Here is a 12,522-nt window from a genome sequence, read left to right as displayed (position 1 = left end):
GAACAAAGAAGTGAAAAATGCTCTCACTAGAATCACGCAGAGAGAGAGGACTCCAGGCATGTAAAGTAACAATAATGTTAAACTTTTAAGATATTTTTTTTTCTTCTCTTTGGTGTATTTACTTGTTGTCTTTCCAGAAATGATTAAATTCTTTAATTTGTTTGCTTTTTGTTGAATTATCCTCTACTTTACCAAATATGATCTTGGACTTTTCTAGGAATACCTCTTTACAAACCTACATTGTAATTGGAATCTGTTAACTGTGTTCTAAAATATGGTCTAAGTATATGTGTTTTTAAGGGCAAATGATGCTCAAAGTAAGTAAATGCAATTGTCATCTTTTAAACTGTATCGTACAACATCTCACACATAGTCTAACTTCAGAAATTTTATTAAGGAAAAGTGCTTCAATTTTGGAACAATAATAACAGTTTCAGAAATTGTTTCATTTATTATATATAGAAGATATAACAGAGTTATGACAAGCATTTGCTGTGGATCCAAACGTTCCAGGATTTAGACTGTAGATGTGCTACCCTTTAACTGTATAGCCTCTATTAACTCCTGAAATTTAAGCCTTCGTTTTGTCAACTGCACAAAATAAATAGTAATTCCAGGTCCACAGTTTTGTTTTAAAGATTACATCAGATAATGGATGTTAAGCATTTAAGGCGATACTGATAAATACTTGCCATGAACATTAGCACTTTTCTGCAAAATTTTTAATGCACAGGATTTTTCCTTAAAGAATATTTAGTTACTTTTTGTAAATTCCTTTTGACATTGAGACATGTCCAAGATTAATTTGACTGGCAAATGCACAATAGCTAAGGAAAATGTAGCACTTCTTAATTGTGGATTTAGAATGGTATGTGTTTGCACTGGTGAGATTTGGAAAATACTGAAACAATTAAGAATTAGACATGCCTTCACAGTTACTAGTGGTTTAGTATATGTTTTTCTAGATCTACAATGATGTGTGTATGTGCATGTCCTACAAATATGAGGAATATTTATTTCATTTTCTATGTACTTTTTTGCAGCTTTTTGCATTCATTTACAAGTTTAACCTTTGATAATTTTGTTGTTGAAACTTGAGATGAATGTGTTCTTGGTACATTGGAAATATCAGGATCCATCTTGCCATGCTTGGACCTGAAATGCTGCAAATTCATCAACTTAAAAGTCTCTTAAGCAGAAATACCTCTTTGGTGGCTACAGGCTGAAGCTTTTACAACCTTATTTTTCTGTTGTGTCAATGGGCTTCAGTAAACTGCTTTTGTTAAATTCTCTGTATGTTTAAAAATCATTACCTTTGTCATGATTTCTAAGGGTTTGTTGTGACCATTACAAAATAAATACTTGAAAAATGTGCTTGACTCATTTGTTTTAAAAATTGTAACAGAGACAAGTTGTAAATCTAAGACTTAACAATGAATTCAGATTTTGTGGCAAACTGTAAACTTTAGTCAGGTAGTGTGCTGAAATTTCTCTTAAAATTTTCCTCTACATAATCTTGGATTGTAGTTTTAATTTTCTTTGCTTTTAAATTGGTTGAAACCATATTTTTCCATTTTCTAAGTCTGTGGATTTCTTTTGTTTGTTTCATCTGTTGTAACCAGATAGATTTCCTCAAGCACTGATGGAATAAAATTTTCACTTTAAAAATTTTATATGATTTTCATTGTGAAACTATATTTGACTATTCTTTTAATACTTTTGAATGTTTAAAATAAAGTAAACTGTCAAAACTGCCAACACTCATATCTTTTGAAAATGAATTATACTCTTCCAGTTTCTATGTTTTAAAATTTCCTTGATCATATGTTAATGTCATTTAAAATTATTATGACTTATTTTCTCTTTGGTATCCACACTGTGTAGACTCTACATACATAGCTACTACTATTTGTTTTGTGTGAAATTGAAGGTTTGTATCTGATCAATATTTATTGTCTAATAATGTGGTTTTTTGGCTCATATCTTCCTATATACACATTGTGTCATTTTAAGAATTTTCAGGCTCTTTTCATTTTTTTAGGTCATTTTTATAAACTGCATTTTCAGTGTGCTTTCATTTATGTCTGTTTGTATGATTAGAAAATATATTCTGTTGGTTCATATTGGAAAAGATGGTCAACAGAGTCCATGATTAAATGTAAACAGGTAAATAATAATAAACTTCAATCGAATATTAAATATAGTAAGACAATGCAAATAAAATTAAATAAGTTATAATTACATTAAAATTAACGAATATACTTCATACTATAATTTATAAAGCATGTAGATAATGTTATAACATATGTTATATAATCTAGGAACAATATGAAAGATGTCAACGACTTGCTTTTGCCTGTAATTTTCCCATTATATTAGTGAGTGTAATATTTCATGTAAGACGTAGTATGATGTAATTTAGGATATATACTTCTTGATTATGGTGCAAAGCCAAAATGGCTCTTTCATATAGATAAGAAAACAAATTAAGACTTGAATAGAGTATGGCTAAAATGTGAACAGCCACGTTTATTTTCAAACAATTGATACATACGGTAATGCCATATTTTGTAGGGTGCTTTCCAAGTGTCAGGCAATATTCAAAGGGCTTTAGATATATCATAAACATAGTTTATCTTCAGAACATAATGTTCATGTAGTACTAGCAATACCCACATGTTAATCTCACACTATGGAAAGAGATCTTTCTCCTTGTTCAGATAGACTGAAGAATGATCCTGGATTTCTCCTATCACACATGCCTAATATCCAGCCAATAGGCATGTTATGTTAAACACAGTATCTGTCTGGAGTCTGACTACTTCTCAACTGTTTCTCTGCTGCCACCCTGGACCTGGATCCATCATCTCAGTCCTGGAATTAGTGCTGCAGTTTCCTAGCTTGTGTCTCTGTGTGACCCTGTCCCTCTGACTCTGATCTCAGTCTAAGAGCCGGAGTGGCAGTGCCACGCAGTGTGCTGGGGCCTGTTGCTCTTCACACATCCTACAAGGCTTTCCATCACACTCAGAGTAAAAGCCAAACCTTGACAAGAGCCCCCTGGTCCAAAACTATCTCAATGCCACTTCTGAGCCCTAATAACTCATTTCTCACTATTCTGTCAACTTCATTTTGCTTCACCACTTGGCCTCCAAACACTTCTGTACACGTTAGTCCTGATACTGCCTGAGATGTTTTCCACTCACTCCTGTTCATTCTATGCCTTCCTTTTGTAGATAACTGCATGCTGTCTTTCTTATTTTCTTCTAAGAACATTCCTTACCGCCTTATTTAAAATTGTACCTGTCCCATCCATTTTCCACATTTGTTTCTCTTTACAGGTAATTCTACCTAACATTTTGAATATTTAGCTTGTGTCTTTGTTTCTTCTCTGCCCCTGCCCCAGATCATGTGAGCTCTGTGAACACAGGATTCTCACTTTGCTCAGTGTTGTATCCCCAGCACCTAGTACAGTGCCTCATAAATGTATCTGAAGGATGAATTTTCCAGATGATAAAACCAGGGCACAGAGAGATTCAGTAACTGGCTCATAGCCCCTCCACCAGGTAAAGAACAGCCTCACATTTGAGACTAGTCAGTTCAGCACTGGAGTTCACATTTTTCTTCATCAATAATTCTACTATTATCACAGTTGAAAAACAGAATATATTATCATATTAAAGAAAGCATCTAGAAAAACACAAGGGACTGTTGAAAGGAAGATTTTCTGGCCGATATTCTCCAGAGCTGCTGCTAGAGGACAGTGTAATCTTGGCAGCACTAGATTAATTTTTTTCAAAAATATAGAAACAGTGCTATTTATAGAAAGAATAACTTTGTAATAGAGACAACAACATATCAGACGATGGTATTGCTCTGGAGAGAAAATCTGTAATAGTCAGGGTACAGGCTATCCTATAAATAGAACAGCTCAAAAACAATAAATTATCCTTGGTTATAAGTTGCAGAGTTGAGCTGACTTGGGTTTGTGAATGGCTGTTTTTCACATGGTAATCCTCGGACCTAGGTTATCAGCATTATGTTGAATTATTTTCTCTCAGATGTATTTTTCTTTTGCATCCTGCATTGTTGAAGAAAATTTATCTAGCACTTCGTGCATGTTCAGTATGAGAGAAAGGTATGCTTTCTCATGTACGACTAAAAATTCCCTACTTTTCTCTTACTGATGTCTTTTAAAGAATAATTGAAATTATTTCAGTAGATACAGGAGGATTCAGACCACCCTTGCCTCATTAGTTTGAAACCCTGATGTGAATGGTAGAAGGCTAAAGTGAGCCAGGAATACTGAAAAATCTTTCAGCTTTGTAAGAGATGTATATTTAGAAACACTTTTGAAGAAGATTATTCTTTCTAACAGAAAATTATTCCCCAATAATAGTACACACACAGTACTTTCAAGGTCCTGAGGCTTGGAACTGTCGGTATTTTTATAACATAAAATTTGATCTACAACATGAACAGTTATATATATCTGAAAGCAAGTTTTCCTCTTTTTAAAATAAAATTTGCATATAAATTCTGGTATGAAACATTTGCATTATCCAATAGAAAAAGTGAAATCCAAGTTATACAGACTATGAGCAATACATGTATATCTATGAATATTGAATATGGCTCTGTATAAACATATTCAGAGGTATAAATATGATACATTTTATCTATGTTTGTAAAATGCGGAATTGAGGTACTAATGAATGTTTTAATTGGGAATATTGTAAGATTTTTGTAAAAACTATTAATTAAAACGAAGACATTTACTTTTCTTGATCTGAACATTGAAAAATGAAATGACATTCAACTTTCTTTTTGGTCTCACTCAATGTGAAGATTATACATTTCTTATGAAATAATTTTTCTTACACATATTTTTCATTGCCTCTTTTCCTCTTTATTCCTGAGGATGTAAGGTTGTGGATACAGGAAGCAAAATTTTGAGTGGTTCCCTAGGACTGACAGTGAGAGGTGTCACTACCATTTCTACCCCTTGATCCTGGACCCATGCACCCCAGCTCTGGGAGAAACAGCCCCATACACTGGATGCAGACTCAGCATTACAGCCTGTAGTCATGGTCTTTACTTAAAAATGTCCAAGAAGAAGAGACTAACAAACTAAAAATATTTTTATCATAACTTTTTGTTGTAGAGATAATGTACATTATTCTTAAATTGTTACAATTTAACAGTTAGCATGAAAATTAGAATAAGTTGATAAACCAACTTTTCTGATACACTCATCATTGCCTCTTTTACATCTTTGTTCCTGAACTGTAAATGACGGTATACAGAATGAAAATCTGAACCGTGCAAAACACTGACACTGTCATGTTATAGTCCAAAGAATAGCCAGAACTTGGTCTCACATACATCAGGAGAATCGTTCCATGATAAATTGACAACCTGTTTAGGTGAGAGCCACACGTAGAATAGACTTTTCTCCTCCCATCAGTGGAAGGAATCTTCAGGATGGCCAACAGAATGAAGCAATAGGAGATCAGCACAATCAGCATAGTGACTGTCTCAGTGGCGCCCCCAAAGTAGAAGAGTAGAATCTGGCTTGTGTGAGTGTCTGAGCAAGAAAAAGCCAGGAGAGGAGGGATGTCACAGAAGACATGTCTAATATTATTAGATGCACAGAAGGAGAGCCTAAATGTGGCCAGTGTGTGTACAGAGCATGCAAGATACCACCAACATAGGAGGCAATGAAAGGGAACACACCGACTTTGTGACATGCTCGCTGAACACAGGAGAGCAGTGCAGACAGCTATAGGGTGATCATATCTCACTGCCACCAAGAGGAAGCACCGTGTGGTACCACAGGCAACAAGGAGAAGCATGTGTGCTGCACATCCAAGGAATGAGATGGCTTTATACTTTGACACAAAATCTGCTAACGTATCTGGGGTAATGACTGAGGAGAAGCAGACACCAGGAGATGAGAGCACACTCAGAAAACAGGACCTGGTGTTGTGTTCCAAGAATCCCCAATGACTTATAAAGCCACAGCCAAATTTCCCTGCATAATACAGAGGTAGATGGCTAAAAACAGGAGGAACGAGCTTTCTGCAATTCAAGTTTATCTGTGAAGCCCTTCAGTAGAAATATATGACTCCAGAGACATTCTGCATGCTTATACCTCATGAGAGAAGAGTGAAGATATTCGTAAAATATATAAAATACCTGTGCCACTTGTCTTACAATTTTAATGTGCTTGCATTGTATTTTATTTTATTTTATGAAATATTAAAGGAGAACAGAAAGGTCTATTAATCATGGTAAGAGGATTGGATACTGAACACACAATGTAACAATAATTATGCAAATCTGTATGTCCAAAAAAAGGATTATATCAACACAAGATTATTATAGGGAGAAATTCATCAAAATATAGCAAGTTTTGATTTGTTTTCATTTTATTATATTATTTTATTCTAATGAACATATTTGCTCCTATGACAGTATCACTCTTTTCATATAAAATGTTCCCTTATGAAAAATGTATCATTTCATTCCCAATTTTTTCAATTGCAAAGTAAGGAGATATTTTCCCAGAAATGGCTTCTTCGCCTTTCCAGTCAAAATATTAGGGCCTCACAAAGGAGGACCAAGCCACCAGGACCTACCTCTGTTCTGTGTCCTCTAAGGGAAAGGTAACCAGTTCCTGGAAAGCTCACAGAGCTTCAATTAGTCCTTGAACCTGTGTCCCTGGAAACATGCCACGCATAACAGACCAAGCAATCTTCCTTGGAAACTGGTACCCAGGGATGACCAAATGCTGCGTTTATCATCACTACATGAGGGGCCTGGGAATTAAAAGCATGAGAGGCAAGGCTGCTTTTCTCTGCTTATGTTCACAGTCACTCCCCAGGTTCTTTAGATCAATGTTCCATTTGACAAGGACCTGAAGAAAAGTTCCAAATTGATTACCTTTTACCGCAGAATAAAAGAAAATGAATGGAATAAAATCCAAACACAACTTTTCCCAAAAACAAACTAACAAACCGATATTACAGTACAGAGATTTTCCAATCAAACAGTTTTCAAATTTAATTTGTGAACGATATGCAAGGTCGACAAATTTCAAGACAGATAATATTGGAATAAGGATTTTTGCCTACCAGCTCTGTCTCACAGTAGGTATTAGACTCAAGACTAGAGGGCTTTAGTTAAGATCAAAGTAAGTGGGGATGCTATGAGAAGAGTACACATATCTATATCATTGAGACCTTACCCAGAGTAATGCCGGATTTGTGGAATCAGAAATAAAGAGTTGATGGAATCAGGGACCATAACGTATGTATTTTAGAAATATCGTATTTGGAGAATGATTTTAAATGGTCAAGTTGGGAAAACATCATATCTTTGGAATTAATGTTAACATGTGGTCTATTGTTTTAATACATCCTATTAAGTAACCTAGCTTGAAATTTCTTTGTCATGTATATTAAGTGTCATGTACACTGGAAACAAAATGTTGATAAATAATGCCCTAAATTGTTTTTCTACCATTGTTTATTCTATCTGTAGCACGTTTTCTCACATTTGCTGAAATTACATATCAACAGGAATACAGTATTATGAAAATGCTCTCTGGAGTCAATCTATCTTGGTAGAATCATGTCCAAAAATTAATAGTTTTGACTCTGGGTTAGTTACTTAAAATGGATGCTTTTTCTCATCCAAACAATGTGGCTAATGGTGGGCACTTAGGGAGAGATGTTCTCAGGTAGACTAAATGCATCACTAAAATGAAGCTTTGACGACAGGGTCAGACTCATTCTAATTATGCCATATGTTAGCTGTTATTATGTCAAATCTAAATGTCACTTTATACCCATTTCTATATTTGGCCATATAACTAAGATTCATTTCAGTCATGTTTTCTAAACCTGTCATTATTATCATGTTCTAGCAACAGAGCACTAAAGTAAATATGCCATTTGTTCATACAGGCACAAGCTTTTCTGAAGTCACTGCTCCTAAGTATCAATGCCGACTTCTCAGCAGTTCAAACCAGCTGACCACTATGGGCAGAAGGAATACCACACAGGTGACAGACTTCATCCTTTGGGGGCTGACGGATTCCCCGGAGGTCCAGCTGGTCCTCTTCCTGCTGTTCCTGCTGATGTACCTGATCACAGTGCTGGGGAACGCAGGCGTGGTGCTGGTGATCTGCCTGGACGTCAGGCTTCACACCCCCATGTACTTTTTCCTCAGTCACCTGTCCTTTCTCGACCTCATTTACTCAACCGTCATCACACCTAAAACTTTGGAGAACTTACTGACTTCTACCAAGTATATTTCCTACATAAGCTGCCTCACCCAGATGTACTTTTTTATCTTCTTGGGTGCCACAGAATGTATTCTTCTCTCCTCAATGGCCTATGATCGCTACGTAGCCATCTGCAACCCCCTCCACTACCCCGTCGTTATGTCCACAAGGCTCTGCTGCTCCCTCATCTTGGGGTCCTACTTTGTTGGAATTCTGGATTCCACAATCAATGTGCTTTGCATGAGCAGCTTGCATTTCTGCCACTCCTGTGTAATCCATCACTTTTTCTGTGATGTATCCCCGATTTTAGCCCTGTCTTGCACCAACACCCATGGGGTTGAAATCATGATATTTATTTTTGGTGGTTCCACTCTCATGGTAACTCTTATCACAATATCTGCATCCTATGTGTCCATTCTGTCTACCATCCTGAAAATTACTTCCACTTCAGGGAAGCAGAAAGCCTTCTCTACTTGTGCCTCCCATCTCCTGGGAGTCACCACCTTTTATGGCACTCTGATGTTTACTCATTTAAAGCCAAGTAAAGCCTACACTTTGGGAAAGGATCAAGTAGCTTCTGTGTTTTACACAATCATGATCCCCATGCTGAATCCACTCATTTATAGTCTTTGGAACAAAGAAGTGAAAAATGCTATCATTAGAATCATGCAGGAGAGAGAGGACTCCAGGCAAGTAAAATAACAGTGACGCTAAACTTTTAAGAGTTTTTCCTTCCCTTTGGTGTATTTCCTTGTTCCCTCTCCAAAAACAATTAAATCTTTTAATTTGATTGTATTTCTGTTGAATCCTCCTTTACTTGACCAAATATGAATATATCATTAGAAATTCACATTGTGATTGGATTCATGAACTAGTATTAAATCTGTGGTCTTATATACATAAGGGCAATTGATGCACAAAATGAGAAAACATAGTTGTCATTTTTCAAACTATGCCATGCAAGGTGGCTTGCATACTCCAACTTTTGAGAGTTTTACTACAGAAAAAAGATATATTTTGGACACAATGACAAAAACAGTTTCAGAAATTGTTTCATTTATTATACAGAAAAGAAACATAGCAGTCATTACAAGAACTGTCTTTGAAACCAAACCTTCCAGGATTTAGATTCCACATCTGCTACCCTTTTAAGCTATGTCAGTCACTGAAACATTAATCATCAGTTTGCTCAATGCAAAATAAAAATAATAAATCCACTCCATAGAGTTACTGTAAAGATTATATCAGTTAATAGATGTAAAACTTTTAAGACAGTACTACTAAATATTGGTCATATCATTAGAAAAAACTTGCATTCCTGCAATAAATTTGCAATGCACCCTGTTTTTTTCTTAGAGAATATTCCCTGGTGTTCATATGTTATTTTTGGTTAATTTAAGTGACAAACACAAACAGCTAAGGATAAACTTAGCACTTTAGCAACTCTGGGTTTAGAAAGATATATGCTAACCTTGGAGAAAATTTGGAGAATATTGAAGAAATCAAGGAAATAGAAATGCCCTCTATTTCTGTTTTTATTATTTCTCAACAAATAAAACAAGTTATAAACAGTTTTGTATGTGTTCTTCTAGATCTACATTGCATATATTACAATTATAAGCACAGTTAGTCATTTTCTGTATGTTTTTGCATCTTTCTGTATACACTTACTAGCTTAACGTTTGGTAATGATTTGGTCTATGAAACCTGAGGTGAATGTGTTCTTAGAACTTGTAAAAAATCCAGACTCTCAACTTGCCATGCTTAGGACATGAAATATGTATTCATCAAGTTAAGAATCTGTGTGCAGAGATATCTCTTTGGTGGCTACCTGATAAACAGTTTACAATCTTATCATTTCTGTCACATGTCAACAAGTTTCAGTAAAATTCCTCTCTGATGAATTTTTATGTATTGTTAATAACCATTGTCTTCCTCCTGATTTCTATAGGTTTATTATGGTCATTAAAAATAAATTCTTGAATTAAATGCATGACTCAATTGTTTCAAAATATGTAACAGAGACAGTTTGCAAAGCTAAGAATTGACAATGAATTTAGATTTTGTGGCAGCCCTTGAACTTTAGTCAGCTAGAGTACTAAAATTCCCTTTTCAAAAAAAAGTTTCCTCTATATCATGTGGAGTTGCAGATTAATTTTCTCTGATATTTAAAGGTTATTTAAGAAGGTATTCTATTCATTGTTTGATTTTTCTGTTTCAACTTTTGTAACTAGAACATTTTCATCCAAATAATAATGTTTATTAATTGTATTTTTTTTGAACTTCACATTGTTTTACTTGTATAACTATATTTTATAATTCTTCCTAAATACTCTTTAAGTGTTTTGAAAACATGAAAAGGGCAAAATATCTTTTAGGAATTAAAAGCTTAAAAAATTTTACTAACTCAAAACTGTCAAAAAGTCTCAAATCCCTTAAAAATGAATTATTTTCATCTACTTCACTTATTTAAAAATTTCCCTTTTTATATGTCAATGTTATTTAAAATTATGCCTCATTTTCACTTTGATATCCATTTTGTGTAGATGGTATATTTATAGCTACTGCTATGTTTTTGTTTGCAATTAGAGATGAGTATTTGATCAACATTTATTATTCAATTATATGCTCTGATGGCTCATTTGTCATCTCCTGTATGTCTTATGTCTTTTTGTATATTTACAGTCTCTTTTCACATTTCTGGTTAGCTTTTAATAAGGTAGGTTTCAACCTGGTTTTCATTTATGCCTATTCCTATCTTTAGGCAAAGTATTCCATTCGTTCGTGTTGGCAAAGATGGTCAACAGATTCTATGATTTTGTGGACAACACTTAAGGAAATGCTAATTTAAGAAATTAGATTCTATTCATATTAAGACTGCACTATACTCATTATACTATAATTCAGAAAGCATGTTTATGTTATGACATGCATGTAGTATAATCTAGAAGCAATGAAATATGTAGATTATTTGCATTTTCCCTGTAATTACCCTGTTATATTAGTGCATATTTAATGTAAGAAGTATGACATAATTTAAGACATATTTTTCTTGTTTATGCTTTTAAGGGAAATATTATTTAATATAAATATGAAAGAAAATAAGACTAGAATAGAGCAAATATATGAACAGCTGCATTTGCTTCCAAGTTACTGATAGATATGGTCATACCGTATTTTGCTGAGTGCTGACCATGTGCCAGGTAATATTCCAAGGGTGGTAGATAAAAAGTTAACATAGTTTATCTTTAGAACATAACTTTCATGTAATACTAGCAGTAACCAAACAGTAGTCTTATATTATGGAAGGTGATCTTTCTCTTTGTTGGGACAAAGACTGAAGAATGATCCTGGATTTCTCCTTCTATCTCACACACCTCTTCTCCAGCCAATCGGCATGCTGTGCTAAACACAGAATCTGTTCGGAGTCTGACTACTTCTCAGCTCTTTCTCTGCTGCCACTCTGGCCCTGGATCCAACATCTCAGTCCTGGAATTAGCGCTGCAGTTTCGTAGCTTGTCTCTCTGTGTGACCTTGTCCCTCTGACTCTGATCTCATTGTAAGAGCTGGAGTGGCACTGTCATGCGGTGAGCTGGGGCCTGTCGCTCTTCACACATACATGTGAAATAAGATAGCACTTTCTATTTAAATATTAGTTATTATTTTAGATTTTCTAGTTTCTTTTTCCCCTCAAAAATTTTCCCCTTCTTGCAATTATCTACTTTGCTGTTTTTTTCTAGTTTTCTGACTCGGGTATGGATTTTTCCAGTGAACAATTTATTAGTGGTCTCCCACATATTTTAGTCTATCATATTTCATTAGCAATATTTCTGAATTTTTTTCTTATTTCTCTTTGATGTAGGAGTAGTTTAGTAATATTTAAAATGCCTAAATTAAAAAATTTGAGGTTTTTTTTTTAAATTGGCTATTCATTTCTGAACAGAACACAATTTTTAAAAACTTCCTTATTCAGATGTTAGTTTTCACAAACATATGCAAGTTTTCATAAATGGTGTACATACACTTACAAAGGAAGAAAATTGTCTTATTTGCTATCAAAACTTAATGCATACCTATCTATGAAAATTAATTTACTGAATGTGTAGTTTTTCTTTATGTATTAATTAATATTTCCTTGACAGAAAATATTTCATAGAGGTATATTAGCTTTTCTGAATATTAGAAGGCTTCCTTCTCATTCTTTACATGTTCTCTATGAGCAGGTTCTTGCTTTT

General features: G+C 34.5%; 1 protein-coding gene across 1 annotated transcript; it reads left to right on the top strand.

Annotated features, from left to right (window-relative positions):
• The first annotated feature begins 8,041 nt into the window (after positions 1 to 8,041).
• Positions 8,042 to 8,989, top strand: LOC118926482 (olfactory receptor 8H1-like). Its single transcript, XM_036913402.2, has one exon. The coding sequence runs from the start codon at positions 8,042 to 8,044 to the stop codon at positions 8,987 to 8,989; it is 948 nt and encodes a 315-aa protein (XP_036769297.2).
• Positions 8,990 to 12,522: the final 3,533 nt, after the last annotated feature.

This window comes from Manis pentadactyla, chromosome 9 (genome assembly GCF_030020395.1).
Source record: "Manis pentadactyla isolate mManPen7 chromosome 9, mManPen7.hap1, whole genome shotgun sequence".
Classification (NCBI taxonomy): domain Eukaryota; kingdom Metazoa; phylum Chordata; class Mammalia; order Pholidota; family Manidae; genus Manis; species Manis pentadactyla.
The sequence above is the reverse complement of the archived record's forward strand: the minus strand, read 5'-3'. Positions and strand labels throughout refer to the sequence as shown.